This window comes from Chelonoidis abingdonii, chromosome 8, assembly GCF_003597395.2.
Source record: "Chelonoidis abingdonii isolate Lonesome George chromosome 8, CheloAbing_2.0, whole genome shotgun sequence".
Taxonomy (NCBI): domain Eukaryota; kingdom Metazoa; phylum Chordata; order Testudines; family Testudinidae; genus Chelonoidis; species Chelonoidis abingdonii.
In genome coordinates, this window is record NC_133776.1 from 40,902,020 (window position 1) to 40,928,549 (window position 26,530).

Genomic DNA, 26,530 nt, shown 5'->3' on the forward strand with positions numbered 1-26,530 from the left:
ACAGTAGGAACGTTAACAATGTTACTGAGCAGATAGGCTGCTACATTTTTGCCTCAGAGAATGAAATGAATTAACTAGCAAGTAGGCTGCTACATTTCTGCCTGGGAGAAAGAGCTTTCCTTGTGCATAATAAAAAGCCCTACCGCTCCATGTCCCCAGCGAGCCTCAGTACCAAGCAAGAGGGACAGAGTCTCGCGCTTGTTTTCAGGCATGCATGCCCAGCCCCACCCCGACAGTGATCAAGGTCTCCGCGCACATCCATGCCCAGCCCCCCCCCCCCCCGTGATTTGCATTTTTGAGGGTGCCTGGGGTGCCAGGGAAGAGGCATGTGTCCCACTGCAGATTTCTTTTGCACTTTTCTGTGCAGGGGGCACAGAAATATGCAGGCCATATGAATTCTGTGCCCCCACAGGGGCACAGAATTCTGTCAAAAGTAGCATATGCATAGAAAGTAAGCTTCTTATCTCCATATACCTGTACTCTCGGCTACTGTAAGCAGGTGGTTAAATGAAATATTATAATCCGAACAGATGGGCTGTACTGGTATTTTTTTTTCTTAATATAGTGGAACATGGTTCACACTGGTTCAGGTGTTGCTGGAGGGAAATGGAAATGCTTCAAGAATCAAGCCCAAAGAGAGTTCATTTTGAACTCTACAAAATTATCCCACACAGAGTAAGTGGGGAACGGGTGGAAATAAGGACACCAAATGTAAAGCCCTAATGAAAGAAATGGGTCTGATTTTTTTTTTTTTGTAATGTCTTTTTACTTGAAAGCAATGGCTGAAACTCCATCTCTGTGTCTTGTTGAATGTGAGTGTCACAGTCTGCAGAGCTTGTATGGTATCAAATAGCATGCTACTAACAAGGGTCACTTTCAGATGGCCTCAAATCACCTCTAACAACAGCCAGAGAATGAGGTGATGATTTTAGCCTTAACTTTGTGTGTTTCCTTTAACAGTTTTTAAATATATTTGTACCTTAAGATGAGAGATGGTGATGGGAATGGATCTTTTCTGTGACTGTGTACTGAGACCAATTCAACATGCCATTAGCTTAGTATACAGATGTGCCAGCTGCACTGATAAAATAAGTATTAGTGTTTTGTAACAAAGAAAATTGTACAGAGTTGCTGTTTATTTGTAGCTTTCATAAGACATACAGCTCTCTCTTTGTTATGTACTTCTGTGTACACGACCATCATAACATATGTTGGCAGCTGTGGAGGAGAACTCTTAATGTGATACAAAATAGAAGTTTTCAGTTTAGAGATCCTCCGCTTATTCAACAGGACTAAAGAGAAAGAGAGGATAGTCTTGTGACTAATGCACAGTCTGTGAGTCAGAAAATCACCGCTCTTTTTCTAGCTGTGTCATGTACTTCTAGTATGATCTTGGCTAGTCACCTAATACCGCCATGCCTCAGTTTCCCTGTCTATAGAAGTTAATACTTGCATCTCTCTTAATGGTGCTGAAACTTAACGGTTGTGTAGTTCTTTGATAGAGAATAGCATGCCCTATATCAGCAATAATTCATATGCAGAGTGTTTAAAAATCTACATTGCAGACAATGGCATAGGTTATATGAGTTGATTATGCCAAGCATTCATCATATATGCTATAATTTTAGAAATAAGGCACTCTACAATTCTTTTTGATCCTACATCCATGTAACTGCAAGAGAAGAAAATACTGATATCGGTTTCATTAACAAGTAAAATTCGAAGAGCCTCTTTTAAAATAATTCATGGGAATAGTTCTTGTCTGTTCCCTTTTCCTATACTCACTTCTAAATTTCTAAAAACATTTACCTACTCTGCATTTAAATGATTTGCCTGCACAATTCCACTTAATCTAAAAAGAGGCACTTTTGGTATATTGCTAAAAAAAAAAAAAAAAAAAAGGCATCTCAAACCACAATATCTAAATATTGAAATAGCTATATTTGTTTTTTCCCCTTAATTTGAAAATAACTTAATAGATCAGTGGTTCTCAACCTTTCTAGACTACTGTGTTCCTTTCAGGAGTCTGATTTGTCTAGCATACTGTAAATTTCACCTCACTTAAAAACTTGGGCTTTGGCTTCAGCCCCATGTAGCAGGGCTTGGGCTTGGGCTTGGCCCTGGCAACCTCAATAAAACAAACTTGCCCACAGTTTGAGAGCCACTGATATAGAACAGTATAAAAAATCATTGTGTGAAATTTTAGTTTGTACTGAGTTTGCTAGTGCTTTTTGTGTAGCCTGTTGTAAAACCAGGCAAACAGATGAGTTGGTGTACCCCCTGGAAGACCTCTACATACCCCCAGGGGTACATGTACCCCTGCTTGAGAACCACTGGAATAGATGATTTGAACAGAGGGTAAAAGATTTTCTAGGCAGGTGCTTTGAATACTAAGTTTCATTCCATTTAATTTCTTTTCCCCTTCAGCAGATAATTTAAAAAAAATTGAATCAACATAGTCTAAACTTATTTGAACAAATATATGTACTAGTTCCTAATTTAAATTATTGAAACCTTCACAGATTAATGACTTGAACTTGGTTAAAGTTCATAGTAACAATAAAGAATCCTTTGTAGTTTTGAATTTTCTAAAACCTGCAACTTTAACTTTTTGGAATTTTTTTTTTTAAAAAAAACACCTTACTTCAAATGTGTAGTGGAAGGTATTTTTGAAAACCTTTTTAAAAATCACTGCACAGATTTTGAAAGGTAAGACAGGATGTTTTACAGCTAACCTTTGGTCGGGGGCTGGCACAGATTTTCAAATTTTCCACTTTTCCAGATTTTTAATTGATTAAGCAGTGAAAAGACAAATAATTTCTCCAATCTTGTAAAACTGTGAAAGTTTTATATAGTTAACAAAACGATTGGGCAAAAATAGTGTGAAATATGTGGCATCCAAATATTAAAATCACTGTAGCAGCCTTACAAAGTCCCAGGGATAGAGAGTAATGCTTAATACTGTTTGGAGGAAAGGCTACCAGACTTTCAGATGTCATCACATAACATCCCTGTGTGAACTACAGAAATTGTTTACATGTAGAAGTTGTATTAGCTACAAATATATTCAATATGTTCCTATCTTTTAGTGCAGCTTGACAACTTTGACACCTGGAAAGCGTCAAATTGCCCTAAAAGATAGGAACATATTGAATATATTTGTAGCTAATACTATTTCTACATGTAAACAACTTCTGTAGTTCACACAGGGATGTTATGTGGTGACAAATGGGACAGGGGTCCTCCATATGATTGTGGATGAGAGGGGAAGGGATTCAGAAGACAGTCTCCTAATGTGATCCACAGGAAGAAAGTCTGACAATGCCTGGTGTACAGCCCTGGTGCATGCTCTAAATGTATGAAATAACCAACTGTAAAACAGGCCTGGAATGAAAGTGTGTTGGTGGGAGAGATCAAGAAAGTGTTCTCATTAAGGCGGTAAGCAGGCAGAGAATCTGTGGCACTTATAGACTAACAGACGTTTTGGAGGTGAGCTTTTGTGGGTGAATACCACTTCGTCAGACCAGGTAGTGGAAACTTCCAGGGGTAGGTATATATGTGCTAGCAAGCAAGCTAGAATAACGAGGTTAGTTCAGTCAGGGAGAATGGGGCCCCTGTTCTAGCCAGTAGAGGTGTGAAAACAAGGAGGAGAACTGGTTTCTGTAATTGGCAAGCCATTCACAGTCCTTTGTCATGAGTCCAGAGCTGATGGTGTCAAATTTGCAGATGAACTGAAGCTCAGCAGTTTCTCTTTGAAGTCTGGTCCTGAAGTTTTTTTGCTGCAGGATGGCCATGTTAAGGTCTGCTATAGTGTGGCCAGGGAAGATGAAGTGCTCTCCTATAGGTTTTTGTATATTGCCATTCCTGATATCTGATTTGTGTCCATTTATCCTTTTCTGTAGTGACTGTCCAGTTTGGCCGATGTACATAGCAGAGCAGAACTCATTAGCGTGTTGTGTTTTGTTTTGTTTTTAAATATTTGGTATCTTAAGGACCAACCAGTGTGGAATCAAATGCTGTATTACCAGCTTACTTTTCTATTGGTGAATAATATTCATAGGTAGCCTTTGTGGATGATAAGATAATGGATCTGTGTTTGAACTTGGGCCATTATTTAGCAAAGCAAATCCCAGACCTTAGACCTGCAAAACATTTGCTCCCTGAAAGTATAGCCCTGTTTTTACTCATTAGCATCTTAATATTCTTCCCCTCTTCTCCTGCATCTAAGAAAATGCTATGTTTCTTTTCCCTACAAATTGAAAGTACCCAGCAAGCAAAAAATCTATGGGATAGAAAGCATAAGTAATCATTCCTTTGTCCTGGCAACGTGAATCTGAAGCCAGTGTTAGAAATAAATTTATTACTATGACTGTAATGAACGTTGTATCTTTAAAAGCAGCAAAGAGTCCTGTGGCTCCTTATAGACTAACAGATGTTTTGGAGCATGAGCTTTCATGGGCAAATACCCACTTCGTCGGATACATGTCCGTGGGTATTCCCCCACGAAAGCTCATGTGCCAATATGTCTGTTAGTCTATAAGGTGCCATAGGACTCTTTGCTGCTTTTACAGATCTAGACTTACACAGCTACCCTCTGATAATTGTATCTTTAGTGTTCTAATATTTTGCCCTAGCTAATGTTGTGTACATACCACAAATGGAAAAACAATTCATGCATTTATTGTATACTTCTTTTTTTAGCACGATAAAAGCAGCAGTTTCATATATTCTTAATAATTTGATTGTATATCGCTTTGCGTAAAGACAACATGTTAGTTAACATTTTGTAGCATTTACAATATATTCAGGCTATGAATGGAAAATGTTCCAAATGGCATGAAGTAGAGAGTCAGTGCAAAATAAATTGCACCTCCTTTGTAAAGTGCTTTGAAATCTAATGATGAAAAGCATATATAAGAGCTGGGATAGAACAGGTCTGTTAATGTGTATATATTTGTATGGCTGTAAATAAGTTTTAGTTTTAGAATTACTTTCACTACCAAATGAAGATATGTGAAGTTACTTTAGTAAGTTAATATTCTATCATACTTCCCTAGGCCAGTGGTTTTCAGCCTGTGGTCCATGGACCACTGGGGGTCTGCAGACTGACTAAGATTTCCAAAGGGGTCCACACTTCCATTCCAAATTTTAGGGGTGCACAAATGAAAAAAGGTTAAAAACCACTGCCCTAGGCTATTTTAATTTTTCTATGTGTGAAAGTGATTATTTGGTCCCATCACTGTATTATTTGAACTCCAATTTTGGAATCTATGTAGTATTTAATACACAGACACTCTTTGTTAGTATGTTGACTCCTAATCCCTTAGTGACTGTGTAGTGACTCAGGGTGCTAAGAATAGACTTGATCAAGAAAAATGTGCTTCTATTTAAAACTTGGAAGTGAATTCACTTTAGAGTAATCTTGGAGTTGGAGAAGAGACTGATTGGCTCTGGGGAATGGTAATGAGATACTTCTGGGTCACTCATTTAAACGTAGCATGGGTGAAGATGACAAAACTTTTATTATTCCCTGTATAGCTGTTTGTGAATTGAATCTAGTGGGATGCAATACACAAACCATAATCCTAGTTGGCATGAATTTTGTGGCCTTCTGTGCAACAAGAAAGGATTGACGATTCATACAGAAGCCAAACTACATTTGGGTGGGAAGTATGTCAGTACTGCAGCATAGTGGCGGGGTGACGAAACTCTCACTGCCGTCTGCTCTTTGGATAGAGTGGATTTCGTTCTTCTGGGTTCTGGCACCTTTCATGAGCATTACATTATTCTCTTTTAGAATCACTATCTAGTTCAGAAAAGTTTTAACTCCTAACGTGAAATCCTGGCCCTATTGAACTCAGTGGGGCCAGGTTTTTACCCCTAATCGTTAACTGGAACACTATATGGTAATAATAGCAGGTAGATGAAATGAGCTGTTAAATCAGCAGAATTTTAAACAATAAAAATTGCCAGTTTTGAGACTCTCTTAGTCTTTCAACAGAAAATATTTGACGGTTAGAATCTTATTCTGAAACTGTTTAAATTCCAAGCAGTTCCCTCAGTTGTGTCTTCAATAAGCAAGCACCACTTCTGTTGAATCCAGTGGGAGTTCCACAAGTGTAGCTGCAAGTAGAATTGGGATCATTTATATATAATTAACAGTAAGGTTCTGACTCAAATCTTCAAAAAATTAGAATGATCAGAGTGAAGTCTAGAACTCTGGATTTATCAATTGGGGGATTGTTTATATAAACTCATCTGGGAAGTGGAATACTATTTAATCCTTTTTTTTGAGGTTTTGAGGCATGTACTTTTTCAGCAGTGGTAGCAGTAAAGAAACCTTGGTGTTCTTCATGCCCTAATCAGGATTCATGGACTTTCTAGTTTTACTTATTTTCCCAGAGAGGTTTTTTTTTTGTGCACTGTGCAATGAGCAGATGGGTATGTAGATATTGGTTAAAGCAATTATTAGCACGACACACTAGGATGACTCCTTTACAAAACTGTCAAAATGTCATTTACTTGGCTGTGTTGTGCTGTGGAAGGGAGGAGGAGGAGTGGTGCACCACTTCTCAAAGCAGGACTGTACAGTGAAACTTGAAAAGATCATGTTTCTTTCCATTTCTAACCAGATAAGACTTATTTTCATTTTTCCATATTCAGGTCCATTTTGGTCTATTCCCTGAACAGTAAATCTATTTCTTTGCCTTGAAGAAGCGAGTCAGTAAATTGTCAGATGACTATTGGTTTTCCTGCTACCATTGCCAAAATTTAAAACGGAATTTTGAAATAATCTGGAATAACATAGCTCTTAACATTTTGCCTTACTACTTTCTTTACCTCCCCTCCAATTATCTGTATATAGTGCTATGTATTGTGTACATATCCTCATATACACACCCCAGTGTTTCACATTGGGAATGTTAACAGCTTTGTTTTGATCAGGAATGCATCAAAAATTATGAAGAGAAGGTTAAGTTTCAATCATAAGAAGCTAAACATTTTAGACACCTTCCAGAGCAGAGTTGAATTGCATGCACTAAAGGGAATGCACTTTTGCACCAATCTGAGTTACTTTTTTTGGCAGTTAAAATTTTCACTCTTAGTTGTGGAATTAACAAAGAGAAATTGATTAACCAGTGTTACTAGTTCAAGGGCATGTAGTAATAACTACACTAGTATCATGAATTCAGATAATTGTTAGCTTCTTGATCACCATGATCATGAGCCATCTTCTGTTTAGCTAATGTAAGGACCTTCTAGTTCCTTCAAGGCTTAGAATCTTATTTCTTTTTGCAGATGTGGGGGTACTGTTGGTGCAATTCTTACGTGTCCACTAGAAGTTGTGAAAACACGGCTGCAGTCCTCCTCTATTACTCTCTACATCTCTGAAGTTCATCTCAGCACTGTGAATGGTGCTAGTGTCAATCGAGTAACTAGAGTATCTCCTGGACCTCTCCATTGTTTGAAGTGAGTATTATCTGCATGTTCCTGTTCTTCTGATCCTTTTTAATTTTCATGGGGTATTATTGTTTTTTCTTTAGAGATAATTTCAGACAACCCCTAACTTTTTGCCTTCTAGAACATAGTTGATTTGTGCACTGAGGTTTTTGAATGTAAGTTCTTTATAATGTAGTCATGCTACAGTCTCTGCTCCATAAATAGTTATCTAAATGTAACATTTGATCCCACTGTGAGAGAATAAGATCAGACTGGAACTTCAGCCCCAGAAGAGCTGATTCTTATACCTAAGGAATGCCAAACTGTATCAAATGGTACAGAATGCTCCTAAACATGCATTTTATTCTTATGACATTATGTTCGCACAAGAATGTTTTCAATGACCTTGCTAGCCAGTTAGAACCCTTGTTTCCCTGTAAATTTTTCAGATGACTTTCTTTGATAGCCAAAGAGCCTCTGACCCAGGGAGGAGTCCAGGACCTTAATACAACATGACTTGGAAACATGGTTATCCCTTGTCCTTTCTCCTCTGCTTATTTCTGATAACCAAAAACTTCATGGTGATTAGAGAGCAGCTGAAAAATCTCTACCCTGTTTCTGCCAAGATCTGGAAAGCTGCTATTCGCTTTTCCAACACTTTCTGTTATAGGTGTATTATTGAGGTTGCCTGACACTTCCCCTTCTATGATCCTGTTTTCACTTGCTTACAGCTTTGCAAAATTTTAACTACTTATGCTGAATTTTCCACACTTGGGTGTCTGTCTCAGGCTGGGAAAAATATGTTGTTTTGCACACGTTGAAAAAAAAAAAATTCTGGCAAACTTTTCTAGCGACCTCACATTGTGGAGCAAAAACTTCAAATTTGGTAGGGAATGAAGCGTTTGTGTCAAGGATGTCCCTTACATTTATTACTTCAAATTTCAGAATAGCAGTATTTTTTTTATCGCTGCCTACAAATCAGTTTATCAAAAGATGGCTATACGTACCTGAAATGGATCATACCCAGAAGGTTCCACTCTTTTAGCAAGAAAACCCAAGTTCTGAATGAATAAATAGGATGAAACAACATAGGATCCAAACCCTGAATCTAACCTCGGGCAGCAGAGTAGGCTCTAGCATCAAATGGTGGTGGTGCTGCTGCTATTGGATGCCTGATAGCAGTGTTCCAGTTTGATAGACTGGGCCTCTGATACTGTCCAGTTGTTAATTATTTTATAAATGAATGATGTTCTTTCCTTGATTATTGGTCTACATATTACAGGTGAAACTGTAGCTTCATTGCAGACCATGGGAGTCTTGTCACTGACTTCAGTGAGGCCAGAGTTTAACCCTTCATGTCTTAGGCTAGTAACAGATAGGGCTGCATCTAAATCTTACTCCTGGGGACACTCTGTGCCAAAAAATTAAAAATTCTGCACACAATATTTTAAAATTCTGCTAAATTCTGCAATTTTATTTGTCAAAATAAGACTATGTAATCAAACCAGTTTCAGTTTATTTTGGTAATTTATTTCAAAATATCTGTCAGGAAGTATGTCTTTAACAATGCAGAGACACACACAAATTCCCCCAGAAGTACAGAGTTTAAAAAAAAAACATGATGACAACCAGTTCCTGTCTCTCTGCTCCCTTTCTCCCTGCCCCTCCCCACAAGCCCAGCTACGGTGCCCCCCCAACCAGTACACCCACACCTCCTCTTCCCTCAGAGCTCAGCCGTGGGGATCCCTCTTTGCCCAGATAGCCACACCCCTTCTCCCTCTGAGCCCAGCCATGCCCGCCCCCAGAGCCTAGACATTCGTACCCAGGGATCCAGAGAGAGAAACAGCCAGATGCGTGGTCCCAGGCTTGCATGGAGTTTCCTGCCCACCACTATCTCCTTCCCTCAGTGTGTGCTGGGAACTACAGCTTCTAGGAACCCTCTTGCTCGCTCCCCATTTCACTGGCAGTATCTTCTATGTGTGAGCTGGGCTTTGCTGGGTCTAGTGACCCCTAGTGGCGGCCAGAAGCACTGCAGCCCATTTCTATGGGGGGGAAGGAAATTCTGCACACACAAGGTTAATTTCTGCAAAATTCTGCATTGCACAGTGGCACAGAATTCCTCCAGGAGTAAAATCTAGAGCTTTTAGCTTCTTAGGTGAGTTATGTGGCAGAGTCTCAATTTAAGGATAATTCCATGGAAAAGTTGTAATTGACGCTAATGTTCATAAGTTGCATAGAAAGAACAATTCTGGGACTGGGGTGTGGACAAGAAGCGATCAACTTCTGTCCTCTGTAAAGCCTTGCAACCTGACCTGAACCCAATGATATCCAAATATTAGTATTGTGATTGGGTTGGGTCAGGTCATCTCTGATCATCTGCTCCTGCCTGTGGACTCACCATAGTGGCAGCTGCTTGGCCCACTCCTGCCAGCCACCACCATCTCATTGTGCTCTACATGTGCTGTGGAGTGAGTGGCTCTCACTCCGTAGCGCGCACATGGTGAAGTGATGCGTCGGTGCCAGCCAGGATCAAAGCACCCAGCTGCCACTGTACCAACCCCCCAGGCAGGAGGTGTTTGGAGACAGATTGCGGCTATAGGGTGTGGGGAGTGGGAAGGCCCCACCAGGCTGAGCCCCAAGGTTGTGTAGGTTCAGGGGAAGGCTGTTGAGTTTGGGTTGGTCTGAAAATGACTCGACACACTTGGGTCAGGTATGGGCTGGTTGTGCTCAGGTCAGCATTGGGTCCACCTGGGGCTTTAAAATTAGGCTTGAGGAGAGCTCTAGTGCTGTAGTCATTTCTCTTAGCACCTTGAGAAGGTGGACAAAGGAGTGTTAAGTGGGAGACTCACAAAAGATTGTTCCTGTCTTGTACCTCTGAGATATTTCAACAAACCTGTTTCTGACAATATAGTACATCTGAAGTCTCATGAGTCTGAGATGTCAATCCTAGAGCATCCCTCAGTAGAAGGAATTATATAAAATATATTCTTAGCTTGGATATGTATATGGTTAAATTATTTGAGTTCACTCTGTCAAGCAATATGACAATATTTACAAACTACTCAGCTCAATTTTCAAAAGAACCTCCATGTCTAACGTGTACTTTTAAATAGTTTGGCAGATGCACGTATACAGGCGACAGATTCTATATGTCCATAACTCATTGCTCCCAATGAGTTTTGTGGATGTGACAAACAGTATCATAGGCAAACTACTCTTTGACTATCAATTGCGTAGCTATTAGCAATGCATTTTTTTTTCACATTTATCATTCAAAGAGTTAACCTCCTCTTTTATTCACTGTCAGCAATTAAGTTAATGCAATAGTTCTTATGTGCTTTACATGAGCTTTCTTCTCTTTAGAACAGTGGTTCTCAACCAAAGATCCGAGCAGGTTTCAAGGGGTCCTCCAAGCCGGGCCAGTATTAGAATCGCTGGGGGCCAAGGCAGAAAGCCAAAACCCTATCACATGGGGCTGAAGTCTGGAGCCCTGAGGCCCACCGCCTGGGACTGAAGCCAAAGCCTGATCATCATAGCTTCATAGTTACCCCTGTGGCAAGGGGCTCCGGGCAGTTGCCTTGCTTGTACCCCCCTAACGCCAGCCCTGGCTTTTTATATACAGAAAATCAATTGTCATGGCACAGCTGATCCATGGAGTTTTTATAGCATGTTTAGGGGAGGGGGCTCAGAAATAAAAAGGTTGCAAACCACTGCTTTAGAACATGTTGGAACTTATCCTGATCTATAGGGAATAAAATCTAAAAATTGTTGCCGAAGTTAAAATGGATAATAGCCGATTTTTAAAAGGTACCTTAAAGTGTGATCAGTACTGGAATAATTTGGGTTACAGTTTATAGATATATCAATTCAATTTAGCATCCTTAGTTTCTTTTTGTGCCTAGCACACACAACTAGTGAACTTGGAGCTTCACTTGTGATTTCCCATATTTAGTAAACCTAGGTATGTTTGTTCTTGAGCCTAATTGCCCCAAGAAAGCACCAATGTATAATGGAGCTTCTTTATGTATTGTCAGAAGTCTTAAGACATTAAAATATTTAACATGGGGTTACTTTTCTTTTATTTAAAATTTCCTTCTAGTTTTAGGGGTTGATTTCTGTCTTCTGTTCTGCTAGCATGCTATATCTGGCAGACATAAAGTCTGATTATTATCTGACACTTGTGGGGAAAAAAACTGGTGTAATGCAGTTGCTCAGTGAGTTAAGTGACATCAGATGCAGATTACTCTTGGAGGAATTCTTCATCACTGAGCATGTGCAGAATTACATACGCATGCCCCCCCACTGATTTCTTTGCTTCCCCGCAGAAAAAGGGAATCCGCAAGAGTAGTCATGCAACCTTCCTCAGCAATATGTTTCAGGTGCCCAGGGCAGTCAGCAGAGAGAGGTAAATCACTGTGGGGCAGGGTGCTGGACTGGGGAAGACCCAGCTGGTGACTTCAGCTCTGCCCCAGGCTCAGGTGCTAGTCCCAACTGGGCTGGCAAGGACAGGACTTCCTCTTCCCTTGCATAGCGTCTGGGGCCATGTCAGACCCACTTCCAGATTTCTTCCCCAGCTGCAGGAAGCTCTTCAAACTCACTCTCCCTCCCCCACATGCTTCCTGCACCCTTCGCTCCTCAGCTGCACGGGGAGGGATCACCGTACAAGGAGCTACTCCCCCATCTGCCCAACCCCCATGCATCCAGACCCCCCCTATAATGAGACCCTCCCACCAAGTCTCACACCTAGAACCCTATCTGACGAGCCCCACTCCCCCTGCACCTGGACTGCCACAATGAGCCACCCAGACCCCACCCTACCAAGCCCCAACCAGCTGCACCTGGATCCCCATTCCACTGAGCCCCACTCCCCCAACATCAGGATCCCCCTACTGTGGCCCCCACACCCAGACCACCTGCTGAGCTCTGTGCCCCCCCACTGAGCCCCAATCACCTTCATCTGCCCCCCCTCCACGGAGTGCCATTACCAGTGCACCCAGAACTCCCACCCAGAACCCTCTCAATCCACATCTGGACCCTTCCCCCAACACTAAGCCCCTCCACACTTGGATCCTGCCTTGCTGAGCCTGCCTGCCCATACCTGGTACACCTGGCACAGAGGGGAAGGGCCCTGGAGAGTTTTTGGGGCAGGCCCAGTCCTTGCACTGTGTCAGGGTTGGGTGCAGCTCACTGCTGAGTCTGTGTCCAGGGGAGTGGGGTGGGAGGTGCACAGTGATATCCCACCTCTGTACAGCCTGTAACCTGTACTTCCCAATGCCATGCTAGAGCCTCCACATTTGACAAATTTTGCAGAATTTTAAAATATTGTGTGTAGAATTTTTAATTTTTTGGCACAGAATGCCCTGAGAAGTAGCAGATACATAGGTTGTGGTGTTAAGAAGTTCTGTGCACCCTCAATTTTCATTGACTTCTGTACTTTACAGCAGTTGTTCTCAACCATTTCTTTTGCTGGCCCTTAAATTTCAATTGGAGGTGTGGACCCTGATGGAAATCTGTTATTTGTATATATAGTTGAATTCTTCCATCAGTTTTCAGTCTGTCTTTCACACACCCCCCCTTAGAAATGGTCCCTAGGCCACAGGTTGAGAACCGCTGCCTTACATAATGAGTCCATAGTGCCACAGTTACTCAAGGTCTCTGCTAAAATTTGAAAGTGCTATAAATACTGAAACTTTGCCTTTAGCTTTAGTTTTGCTAGTAACTCATATTTTGTGGGATTGTTCACTCTGCTTTTGTAAACTTCATCTGCCTGGATGTTAAGAAATACAGTCAACTTGAAATCTAATCAATTTTTTTAAAATTGGGTTACAAGTAGTTTAAGTTATTATAACTGTCCCTAAGTGCTTTTGTCTTCCAATTTAAGTTTCTTTTTTTTTTTTTTTCCCCCCTCTCCCTAATTGCGATATGAAAAGCCCACACAAACAATGGGAAAAACTGACAAACTGTGTTTTAAGGAAACAGTAAAACTGACTAGACACAATGTGATGTCATTTGCATAAGTTAAATAAAAAATAATAATGAAATATTTCCCTCCTCCCATTTCAATGATTGTCATCTTAGGGTTACAAATAACTGTAGTTAATAGTTAAAAATTTCAGCAAGAAATGGAAGTTGTTAAGCTGAGAATATTTCTTAAAGGTCATCTCTGATGTAGCTCTCCAAAATTTGCTTTTTACCAAAATATTTTAAGCCGATTTTTATCAGTGGATGACAAGAGCAGTTTGAATCTAGCTTTAGTTATTGTTTGTCCAAATGCACCCATTTCCCACTGGGTGTGTGTATATGTGTATATATAAATAATTAATTGAATTTAGACTCCCAGGATAACTCTCCAGAGATCCTATTCTTCATCTCCTCAGATGAAAGCCTGAGTAAATGCCATAGAAGCACTACTGAGTGGAAATTTTAAAGAGAAATTGTCAACTTTATTCATTTTAAAAAATGAACTAAAAAAAAAATCCAGTTTCTGATGCGACATCCTTTTAAAATAATATGCTGTTCTTGGTTTGTATTCAAGTGGTATCTACACACAAACAGTGAGGCAGTTCCTTTCCTACAGAGCTGCCAGTTTTAAATGGATAAAGAATAGGAAGGGAACAGAGGCACAGAGAGGTAAAGTGACTTACCCAAGGTTACAGAGCAAGTTGGTGGAAGTCATTGAACCCGGGTCTCCTGATTTCCCATCTTATGCTATATCCACTAAACTATTCTGCCTACCAACATGCTGTGTGGTGGGATTTTTTTTAATAAACCTGTTGCCAGTTCATAGTGGGTTTCTTGTTAATATTTATAAGGGTCCCTTATGTAGAGCAGTGATGAAGGACCTGATTCTGCATTTTGGTCTCTGGGAGGACCCCCGCACCTGTGCAGTGCCCCATTGGCTTCAGTGGGACTCTCTACAGGAGTAAGGGTCTGTCTGTACAGATGAGATTGCAGAACCTGGCCCTGAGTGTGCAGGCAAAACCATGACTTGCTCAAATGCATGAAGTAAACAAACTTAAAAAGGAGAGAAATATGTGTAGTCTTTTTCTATTAGCAGCTATAACCTATTCAGACAGAAGTATGTTCTTTCTCAAATTCATGATGTCTTTTAAATGCAGCTAGCATGGCTGACCTTGTGTTGTGAAAAAATGAGTCAGAATCATATACAAACTTATCTTATATCTACACCCCTGCCTGACACTCTGCAGATCTTCCCAGGCTGCTGCTGCTGTAAGAGGCAGCCATAGAGGCCAGTGCATATGTGCCTCCTCTCCCTGGGGTTCCAGGTTATCTCATCAACAAGGATGGGACCTCCTGTTAGAACCTAGGAGGTGGAGGGGAGAAAGAACATGGCCTCATCTCACAGATGAGATTAAAATAAAATAGCTTATGTTTTGATTTTAAATAACTGATTAACTTCCTACAACTCTGTCTTTCAGCAAATGAGGCCAATAATGTTGTAGGCCAGGGGTAGGCAACCTATGGCACGGGTGCCGAAGGCGGCACACGAGCTGATTTTTTTTGGCACTCACACTGCCCAGGTCCTGGCCACCAGTCTGGGGGGCTCATTTATTAATTTAATTTTAATGAAGCTTCTTAACATTTAAAACCTTATTTATTTACAATACGACAATTAGTTCAGTTAAGTTATATATTATAAACTCATAGAAAGAGACCCTCTCAAAATGTTAAAATGTATTCCTGGCATGCAAAACCATTTATTCACTCTGATTTAAGCAGACTCAGCACACCACTTCTGAAAGGTTGCCGACCCCTGCTCTAGGCTGAGATCCTTCCGTCTGTCCTTTACTGATGAATGTGTGCAGAGCCACTTCAGGGGGACTTTGCATGACCACAAGTGTTGGTCCATGCAGACCAGCTTGTAGGAATAGAAATCCTTCAATGTGTTTGGAAATTCTTTTAACATGGCAAATTTGTTTAAGTATATGTTGTTGTAGTGGTTTGCAAAGTATTTTTGGAAAGTGGTATCACTCCAATCATTTCAGTTGAGCACTTAAGAGATTGTGAAATCACAACTTACTCCTGGGGAAATTCTGCGGAACACCCCTCCCCTCCCCCCCGGCAGAAGGCCCATGCGCTTTCCTGATGTTTTCTGAAGGGAAGCAATTGCCCCTCCTAACAGGCGAGGCATGGGCTGGCACACGAGGTTACCTGCCACTCTCTCTGGCCCCCTTCATTTCTGCAAGTGCACAGTTGCCCAGCTGAAGGAGGCTGCATCTGGGCTCTGCTGACTCTGCAGCTGAACGCCGCGTCCTGGGTCCTAGTGTCAGTCGTGTTACGCTTCTGGGTGCTGGGAGTCTTCCTGTTTTCTGTGCAACAGTGAGTGCCCATGGTGGGGCTAGGTAAGGGGGTGGGGGAGGAGGTGTGGGGAAGAGGAAGTGGGGAAGGAAGAGAGGGGTGAAATAGAGCAGAGGAAGGGGAACGTAGAAGTGAGGGGAGGGGGATGGGGCATGAGGCAGTGGGGGAGGGGGATGAGATGGGGAAGAAAAGGAGACAGGAATCACGGGGGGTGGGGGGAGGAGCAGGAACCTGGCATGCGGCGTCCCCTCGGCAGCAGCTGGGATCTTCCTGTTAAGAGGCCCATTGAACAGTCATCCTGACAAACCCTATCCCCCTACACCTGGACCCCCCCGGATGAGTCCTGCACACCCAGACCCACACCCCCATTGAGCCTCAGCCAGCTGCACCTGGACCCCACCCCATCAAGTCCTACTCCCCTAGCACCCAGACCCCTCCTCTGAGCCCCTCAGACTACTTGCCAAACCCCATCTCCCCACACCAGACTCATCCCACCCCACTGAGCGTCAACCGCTGTCACTTGGCTCCCCTGCAGAGACCCATTGCCCCTGCACCTTCAACCCCCTCAGTGAGCACTTGTGCACCCAGGCCCCCCAACGAGCCACGCACACTGAGAGAGCCCACACAGAAATCTCTCACAGCACACCTGGATCCCCCCACACTAAGCCCCTCCACACTTGGATCCTACTGGAGCCCGCCCACCCACACCTAATTCGCCTGGATTTGCGGAATTTTAAAATACTGTGCACATAATTTTTATTTTTTTGGCACAGAACTTTAAATTTTGGGGGGCAGAATTTCCACAGGAGTACTAATTGTTTTGGGCATGAAGCTGAAATGTTGTCAAACATCTAGGAATGCTCGTATACCTCATAACCAAGAGATATTGTGATTATAACTTTATGGAACACAGATGCTTATTTTTATAAACTTTTTAATCTAAATTTTTGGTTCTGTTTTGTAGCAGAAGTTGGGTGATTAGATAGCAAGGGTGAAAAATTGGGAAAGGAGGTGGCGGGTAATAGGCACCTATATAAGAGAGAGCCCTGAATATTGGGACGGTCCCCATAAAATCAGGACATCGGTCATCCTAACCAGAAGAGTGTGGTGGAGTGGACACACTTGCTCAGAATTCAACTGTTTTCAAATGCTGGTATTCAGAATAGAGTTGAAATCCACTTGAGCACTGTACTTAGTCTAATCATGCACATTCAACTAATCTTTTGAAACCTTTCCAGACAGGGGCATTTTACGCAACAGGTGAGTTTGCAGAATTGACTAATTCTCTTGTTGTTAACCTGGATGTCAGTTTTGAACAGGAAATGTGCCTGAGAAGTGTTGTCTATATTGAACAGCATATCTAAACTGATAAGCTTGATGTCCTATATTGCAACATCGAGTTGGCGGTTAAAAAAAATCATTTAAAAATCTGAATCTCCAGGGGGGTTTGCAGTAGCTCTGAGGTTATACTTGCACCTTCCCTGCTTTTTTTTTTAAAGCAAGCCCTGAAATCAGTATTAAGGTTTAGGCTTAAATAGTTTTGATATGGTCAACAATATGGAAGTTCGGAGATATATTACCATGTCAAGAGATCAGGACAAATCCTGTGCTATCCTACACCTTGTGTTGTTTGGCCTGCCTTAAAAGTCACAACCCCATGGGACAAGTATTCAAAATACTTTAAATTAATTAATGTCAATATATAAGAATCACTTTATTGCTCAGTATTTTTTGTCCATTCCTTTGCAAGTCCGTTAAAAAAGTATGGTGGTCTCCCTCCACCAACACTATTCTCAGAGCTGTGCTGATAATGGGCTCAATTCTGCAAGATGCCGAATGCCTTGTTCCCAGTCTAACAAAACTCTCTTGTGCCTCTGGTTAACTTTAAACCTGAATAGTCCCATTGCAGTCAGTGTGATTACCCATTTGATTAAAGTTTAGTACATGCTAAAAGACTTTCCTGGGTTGGGGTCAAAATGCCGAGCATCTTGCAGGAATGATCCTAATGGTAGGAGAAATGGCTCCTATTTAACCTGGCTTTACACCCCAGTAACTTCATTGGGAATACTTGGGATATACAAATCAAAGAAGAATCTGGCCCCACAACTGCTGAGCCTTAACCCTGCAGTATGGTAGGAGAGGAGCTTCTGGAGACTGAGGGAAGGGAATAGGATATGCAGAAGAGCTGCATGCTCTCCAGCATATCTGCCCTATCTGTCTCTGTTCATATTATGGTAGGGGAGCCTCAGGCCCAAAATTAGTATTTGTCATTTTCCAAACGCAACGTTAAGTTAAAAATAGGCTGAAAACCGAACACTCAGTTGAACATCTGACTGCTCTGTGAATTGTTTGAGCACTAACAATATTTTTTTCACACTTTAGAAGACTTGTATTTTGCTAGCAATGCTGTTGTGCTAATGAAATATATAATACATTTTTAAAAAATCCTAATTTAAGTTGTATGCTGGAGGGAAGGAGGTGTTAGCATTTTTGTATGTAGTGTGGTATTTTCCTGTAAGCTTCTGCATATATTTTAATTTATAGTTTGAACATACTATGCTGTTGTGTGTCTTGTAAAATTTTGTTGAAATAACCAGAGATGGTAGGTTGGTGTTTGCTTGCTTGTTTTGTGGTGAGTTTTTTGTTTGTTTTGTTTGTTTGAGGAGCAGGAAGTGGCTTGCATCTGATTTTTGCCTTGGCTAGATTGATGATATTAACTAGAGTTAATTTATCCCTAAAATCAGAACCTTTTGGCTATTGGGGATTGCTATGTCCAACTCTTCTAGAGTGTATTTTTCTCAAGAACTTCCCAGGCATAGTATTTTGTTTGGGGATAGGGGTTCATGGGAGAAGAGAACAAGAAAATTAAATATTTGATCCCACATTCTGAAAACAATACACAGGAATCTACAGCAAGATGAATAGTCCAGCAGTAAAAATAAACGGTAGACATTTGGATTCATTTACTAAAAGGACCCTTTTGTAGCTGGAAGAAAACATTTATATGTTGCTGAGCCTCTAGGATGGTCTGTGTTCTTTACACATGAAAATGAGAAGTGAAACTGAGAAGTGTGTGTGTAATATAGCAATGATGGTATAAAGAATTGAATTCACTTTTTGTGCATATTTTAGGAAAATCTGGTTCGTTTGCAGTTACACTATTAAATTGTTAAAAAGAATAATTAGTTTGTACGTAAAACATGAGCAAACCTAAAATTTAACTAAACTATAGCATTACTATGTAGGCTAGTTATACACTTCTAATGTATATTTAATGTTTCAAAATCACTTTTTGTTTTCCAGGATGATCTTGCGAAAGGAAGGTCCTCGTTCTCTGTTTAGAGGGCTAGGTCCAAATTTGGTAGGCGTTGCTCCTTCCAGGTAAAATCTAACAATATGTTCAATAAGTGAAGTAATTTTAGTCTAGTGTTTAAACATATGTATGTCAAGATTTAAGGCATAGGGGGACTTCCTTCAAGTGAACTGTTACATCTGATGTGGAAATATTTATTAGTAAGACCGCTTTTTTTCCCCTTTGTATAACTTCTGAATTTGAGAGAAACCAGTTAGGCCACTTCTCTACAGAGCAACCGCCAAACCCTACGGAGGAACTTCCAGATCTGCATCTCTGTATCCACAGCAGTATTTGATAGTGCCCGTTCTGAACGTTTCTACTGTCCATTTTTGTACATAGTGAGGTATACAGTATTCTCAACTCCAGTTTGCAGAGATGTACATGTGCATTATGATGAGTATGTGACTCTGAGATAAAAACAAGGGCACCATTTCCTATGATGTAAGGTAGTAACTAAATATACATTTGAAATCTTCAGTTAACCTGTCCTCTTCAAGAGGACAATGGGAAAAAATGCTCCTAATACACTGGGCCTGACTCACTCCCTGAGATCTGCTAGTGAAATACAGGTTTTGGGCCTTCTGCAATGGAAGGTCCACCAGGGGAAAGGCACAATAATGCAAGCTGTCTGCAACCCCCATTTCACCTGGTCCAAGAGCCAGCTAAGGCAGCCAAGGAATTAGTGGGACCTGCTAGTGCAGGAGCAGTGTCAGGGCTCAGGGCCAAAACCTGTTGAGCCCCTGTTGTTACTTAAATCTACTCTACCCATTGGAATCTGATGGGAGGGCAGTAGTGATGCTGACATTTGCCTTCTTCAGGGGTGAATGCTTCTGCTGATGTACCTGTCTCGGTAGGCAGAGCATTGTGCAGTTGCACCTGCTGGAGAGACTCAAGCCTCATATTTTGAGTTAGCTTAAACAGAAGCTGAGATTCTTTTAAAATGTGTATTAATAATAATTAATGGATGGAAAAGACCCTAATATCATTTCAAAATAGATGATAGGCTGTGTGGTTAACCCATATGGCTTCTTTTACTATATGTATCCTACGTATTTACAGTTACATCTTCCTAGTGCTGTCTTATAGTCCATTCATTCTTAGTTTCAGCTCATCTCCTCTGTCTATATTTGAGCCTGCTACCCTCCTGTAGTTTATGGAGTCCCCTTTTTTGGTATCCTTTCCAATGTTTTAGGGGAAGATTGCCAAAATTGCCTAAAGAATTTAGGAGCACAGTCCCTTTAGGTATGTTTGAAAATCTAGTCATTAAGCCCTAACCCTTTCTCAGAGTTTATAACCCTGCAAACAGTTTATTATCCTTATTGCCCTTGCTTATACCACTGTCAGATATGAGTTGCTGTCATGTGAATAAATACTTGCATAGATCTTTGGCATGTGGAATAGGGATGTGGTATCTGTCAAAATGAGCACAGATGAATAAGCTATTTCACTATTTAGTATAGCTAAATCATAATACTGCTGTAAATGTGTTAGGTAAAATTTATCCTTTATGCTTCATGCTTTTACCCCAAGAATAAACATAGCACATTGTGCTAATTTGCCTTCCCTTGTGAGTTACTAGTTTCCAAAATCCTTTTAGGGACTTTGTCATGTGGTCTCCTGGAACAAGAAGTTAAAAGAGCAATTCATTTCCTGCTCCTCCAAAGTTAAACAAATATAAAAAATCAGAGGACACTTTATAATGTATATTTTGCTTAATAGCTATTAAAATGACTTTAAACATTTTGAAAACTTGCAGAAAAAAGTCTATTTAATGCAGAATACTATGTGTTTTTGTTCTGATCACAAATTCAGCACCAGTGCTTGCAAAAGTTTACTAATCCCGTAAGGACTCTTACTGATCTTTGCATTCCTTATCCAGACAGGTTGTAAGATACTGGAATGTAAAATTGCATCATTCTGATTATGACCTTGATTGCCGTCACTTAATTTCTGACAGAATTATTGGGAGCAGAATTCTCTTCATCTGCTCGGGTATAAACTTATAGCTAATAAGTTTTTAGCTCCAGCTGTTTTCAAGATATCAACTGCTAAAATTTGTATAAGATTTCAAAAGAGGGGAGAACGAAGATTTGTAATTAGAATTGTACAAACTGGGATTGAAAGTCTCTTTAAGTCCTGAAGTCACCCTGAAAATGTGGGGGAGGTTGTCTTGTCCCTAAACGCTCACTCGTGCCTCATGGGAAAGCTTTGGATGTCATTCTGTTAATGAGCTGATGTGTGGGAACAGTTCATTTTATTTCCTTTTACTGTATTTTGTTGCTGGGTATCTGTACAAGAACAGAATCTGTTCTGTTGCTTATTTTTCCACTTGATGTCATGAATGACAGTGTAATTGGCTTCTGTTGTCATGAGCAATGTCCTAATCAGCTATGGGAGTAGATCAGCATTGCAGAAACAGACTCTGTTTTCATGCAAATATCCCTCATAAGAAATGAGAAATTAAAATTTGAAAATATCACACATACAGGAAAGAGTTGTTTCTAAATAGAATTGTTTCATCAAGTTTTCATGAGACATTAGCAACTCTTTGAAGGTACTCTGGTCTTATCATTTTAATTAAATGCTTAGATTTTGCGTGAATAGCTTAATTCTTCCACACTTTCAAAAATTTCTCTTCACACACGGACCTAATTAAAAAGTTTTTGTTCTACCCAATAGGAATCCCTACTTCATAGCTATTGCACACTATAGAGTAAATGGCTGATTACCTCACAATCCTTAATGGAATTATCCTCACAACACCACTGTTTTTTAGGGAAATGCTATAAACCAATATTATAGATGAGGAATTGACACATTACTGCCCAACATTACTTAAGAAGTCTATGGTAGAGTAGAGAATTGAATTCAAGTCTCTTAAGTCCCATGCTGGCATCCCAACCCCTGGGCTGTCCTTCCCGGCACAATTTTTAGTGGCATATTTTCGTACAGACTCAACAGGTACACCACTCATATACCATAAAGTCTGGTAGGCAGTAATGGAGCCTGTAGTGTTAATTACTTTCACACCCCAACCTGAAAAGTATTATAAAACTATTTCGTGTGTTCACAAAATTAATTCTAAATGCATCTCTGCTATACATTAATTTTGTTATATGGGTTACTTTGCAATGTTCTCTTTTTCAAAAAGGGGCTCAAATACGGTAGCTTGTTTTTTCCAGAGTTCTCGCTAGAATTGTCCACTTGGTAATGTGTTTAGCTTTATAAATTAGCACATCATGTTTTTTACCAGTCATTAGCTTTGATCAAATACTGTTTGTTTCAATTAAGCATTTGGTAAGTGACTTTAACAGCAGTTCTTTGTTTGAATAAGCTGTAAAGAGGTTTGTTTCATAACATATACGGCATACTCAACTGGGTTCAAATCCCATTTAAAAAAATTACAGAAAGCAAGCACTTCATCATTTTGCTAGGAAGAAAAACATGTTTGCGTAACTAATGAGGTTAAATTAATGTTTATATTTTCACTCCTGTAGATTTTATATATTTATTTAAAAATGCACAAGCCTTATCACCAACCTAAAAATATCAGTAAGCATGGACGTTTTCTATTCTTTTACAAAATAAGTTTTGTAGTTGTAACAAGCGAACAGCAACTTTTTAATTGATAAAGAAATTAGTTTAGATGCTTATAAACACAGTTTTATATAACTTTGCATTTGATGCAAATTTACAAAAAATCTTTGCCACTCTTCATTTCTTTTACATATATTCAGTTAGAAAGTTAAAACACTTATTCTGAGAGGTTAAAACAAAACTGAACAAGGAGAGAAGATTGGAAGCTGGAAAGGTGGTATTTCAAGTTTACCATGTAAATTCATGTGTTTTAATAAAGCAACTCAGAAACCAGAAATAAACTTGTATCTTGCCACCCTGAGGCAAATCTTATATGTCAATTACAAACGTTTTACTTGTTCTGCTGGCAGAACACGAGTTTAAAAAAAAAAAAAAAAAAAGGCTGAGTGCTGCCGGCGGAGCGAAAAATCGGGACAAATTTGCATCCCGACCAAAGATCAGTCAGGATGCAGTACAAACACCTAAATATTGGGGCGTCTGGTCACCCTGTTTGGTAATGCCATTAAAATGAGTTTATGGACAGCACTGCTTGACACTGCATTGTTAGGGTCGTCTACAGTAACAACTCCATCTGCAAATTAAGCAAAGCACTGCCACTCAGGATTGCCCAGAGACTTTAGTACTTCAGGTTCACAAAGGCCTGGTCCACACTACGCCGTTAAATCGATTTTAACAGCGTTAAATCAATTTAACGCTGTACCCGTCCACACTACAGTGCTCTTTAAATGGATTTAAAGGGCTCTTTAAATCGATTTCTGTACTCCTCCGCAACGAGAGGAGTAATGCTAAAATTGATATTATATTGGAATAGTGTTAGTGTGGACGGAAATCGACATTATTGGCCTCCGGGAGGTATCCCACAGTACACCACTGACCGCTCTGGACAGCAATCAGAACTCTGAGACACTGGCCAGGTAAACAGGAAAAGCCCCCACCCCGCGAACTTTTGAATTCAATTTCCTGTTTGGCCAGCATGGAGCTCTGATCAGCACAGGTGACCACGCAGAGCTCATCAGCACAGGTAACAATGCAGTCTCCTGAGAAAGAAAAAGAGCTCCAGCATGGACCGCAGAGAGGTACTGGATCTGATCGCTATATGGGGAGAGGATTCGTGCTAACAGAACTCCGTTCTAAAAGCCGAAGTGAAAAAATTTGAAACCATTTCAAAGGCTATGTTGAGAAAAGGCCACAGCAGGGACTCAGTGCATGCAGAGTGAAAGTTAAGGAGCTAGACAAGCCTACCAGAAAACAAAGCAGCAAACGGAAGGTCTGGGCAGGCCGAAAACATGCTACTTTCTACGCTGATCGCATGCAATTTTAGGGGCTGCGCCAGCCTTACCCCCCCCTTGTCGTGGATTCCGAGGTGGGAGTCATAATCTCACCATGGCGGAGGGGGAAGATGAGGAGAGAAGGAGGAGGAGGAAGAAGAGGACGACTGCTCTCGAGCACACAGCACTCCATTAGTCCAAACTGCCGGAGCTTTTTGTGCACGACGGAATTCAAACCCCAGCCCTCTCAAGCCACTAGCCCAAACAGTGAAGCCATGGAAGCAACCTCTGGTAAGTGTATTTGTAATATCAAACATTGTTAAAAGCAAGCGTTTTTAATGATTTGTTGCCATCAGGGCTTGGGATGCATTTGCAGCCAGAAGTTACAGGAAAAGTTTGTTAACATGTTCTGGGGATGGAGTGAAAATCCTCCAAAGAAATCTCCATGAATCGCTCCTGGAGGTACTGCGAAAGCCTTTGCAGAAGGTTTCTGGGCAAGGCAGCTTTATTATGTCACCATGACAGGACACTCTGCTTCCCATGCATGTAGCAAGTAATCGGGTATCATTGTGACAAAGCACAGCAGCGTATGGTCCTGGTGATCCTGCAGCCAGAAACATTCGTTCTTCATCTCGCGCTGTTGATTCTCAGTAGAGTTATATCATTCATTGTGACCTGGTTGAAATTCAGGAATTAATTAAAGGGGACAGAGACAGCTATTTTCCTACTGGGTTGCTATCTGGGCTGTTGCTTACATCAAATCCTTTCTTGCATGTAGCAAAGCTGGGGAGGGGAGGACGATGGCGCTGAGCGTTGGTGCGAGCAGGAATCTTCCCAGCTACCGGGCCACGCGGTGGCAGGAGGGGAGGAAGGAGGGTGTGTTTTAGCACTGATAATAGCCATGCGGTGGGGAGGATATATGAAAATCCTTACATAGGGAAAGAAGGAGTGGGGTCTACTGCTGCCTGTTAATAGGAAAAAGGCATTATATGGCACTGTGTTATATGAAGGCTGGAGAAGTCACAAGAATAAAGCCTTACCATGTGCCTGAAAGCTGAAGTATGATGCCCGACCTGCGTCTGTGAGATCTGCAACACCGACGCAGGCACTCAAATAAAAATGCAAAATGCGACCTTGTGGTGAAATCACGTTGTGCTATTAAGGTGAATAGTGTGAAAAAGTATAACCATTGTTCTGTAAAATGTATCTTTTTACATACTTCTCTCCCTGTTTTCTTCCCCCATGCAGCTGCACAGTTTTCCAGCCTCCACTTCCATCTCCAAGGCTAGCTCAGATTAAGGCGGAGGAAGAAGAGGACGCGAGATGAAAGTCTTCTGAATCATGAAGAAACCCGCAGTGACAGAGCTCATTAGAATGAGTGGAAGGACATGCTAGCAAAGTACAGGAAAGATGCCAGTAAGAACGTGAGGACAGGAGGACCTTGAGATGAGAAGTGTTGCCAGGAAGATCAGAGGTGGAGCAGGAAGATCAGCGGTGTGAGATGCAACGACTGGAGTCTGCCATGATCAACTGATATCCTCTGACGTCTGGTGGATCTTTCAGGAAGAGCAGCAGGGCACAGAGTGCCACTGCAGCCCCTGTGTAACACCCTCACCCACCCCAGTTCCTATCTCCCTCCACGTCCAGACGCGTAGTAATGGTGGGGAAGGCTTTCTGCACCCGCCACTGCACCCCCCATGGTGAAACAAGTCCAACCAAAAGCTGTCATTACATGAAATGTGCTTAAGAGCCTTATTCTTCCCTCCTATTCTCCTCACAAACCCACCTGGTCTATCCTTGATAAATTCTCTCCTCTTTTATAAATACTGTTTAACAGAAGATAACATAGCAAGGGGGAGGGTGGGTTGCTATCAGGGAATTCTTATAATAAAGAATACATAATTTTAATGATAGTGAATTAATTGTCCTTAAGCAGCTGTAATCAAAGGGGCGGGTGGATTGCTTACAGGTAAGGATCAATGAGGCGGGTGGTGTTCTTGAAGGGGAACAAGCACAGCAATTCACAGAAACCGTACCCGGCCCGTGATGAAACTCGGTTACAAGGCCTCTGATGCGCTACGTATCACTTCCTGGTGTGCTCTTCTAATCGCCCTGGTGTCTGGCTGCTCGTGTCCATCGGCAGGTATTGCCTCAGCCTTCACGCCACCCAGCTCATAAAGGTCTCCCTTACTCTCACAACACAGATTTGGAGCCACACAGTATATCACAATAACAAGAGGACATTGTTGCTGAAGGTCTGAGCGAGTGAGAGTAAGTACACCAGCGACTTTAAATATGGCCAAATGCACATTCTAAACTAACTCACCACCTGCGGCAACTGCCTCAGCCTGTAGTATGAATCAGCTCTCTGACCACGTGGTCCAGCGCCTGTGTAATGGCTTCATGAGCCATGGCTATCCAGGGTAGGCTGGGTTCCACGCCAGATAACTACAGGCATTTCCAACATCGCCCAACTGTTGTGTCGGTCTGGTAATAATTCCTTGCGCTACCCGGTAAAACAAGTAGTCGCTTTCTGGAACACGAGCGTACA

General features: G+C 41.3%; 1 protein-coding gene across 1 annotated transcript in view; it reads left to right on the forward strand.

Annotated features, from left to right (window-relative positions):
- Positions 1-26,530, forward strand: part of SLC25A36 (solute carrier family 25 member 36) — a 58,704-nt gene that overhangs the window by 8,416 nt on the left and 23,758 nt on the right. Inside the window, exons 2-4 of the mRNA XM_075068982.1 lie at positions 7,300-7,470; positions 19,063-19,140; positions 20,994-21,106. Of these exons, the coding sequence (XP_074925083.1) occupies positions 7,300-7,470; positions 19,063-19,140; positions 20,994-21,106 (362 nt within the window). The remainder of the gene's footprint in view (positions 1-7,299; positions 7,471-19,062; positions 19,141-20,993; positions 21,107-26,530) is intronic.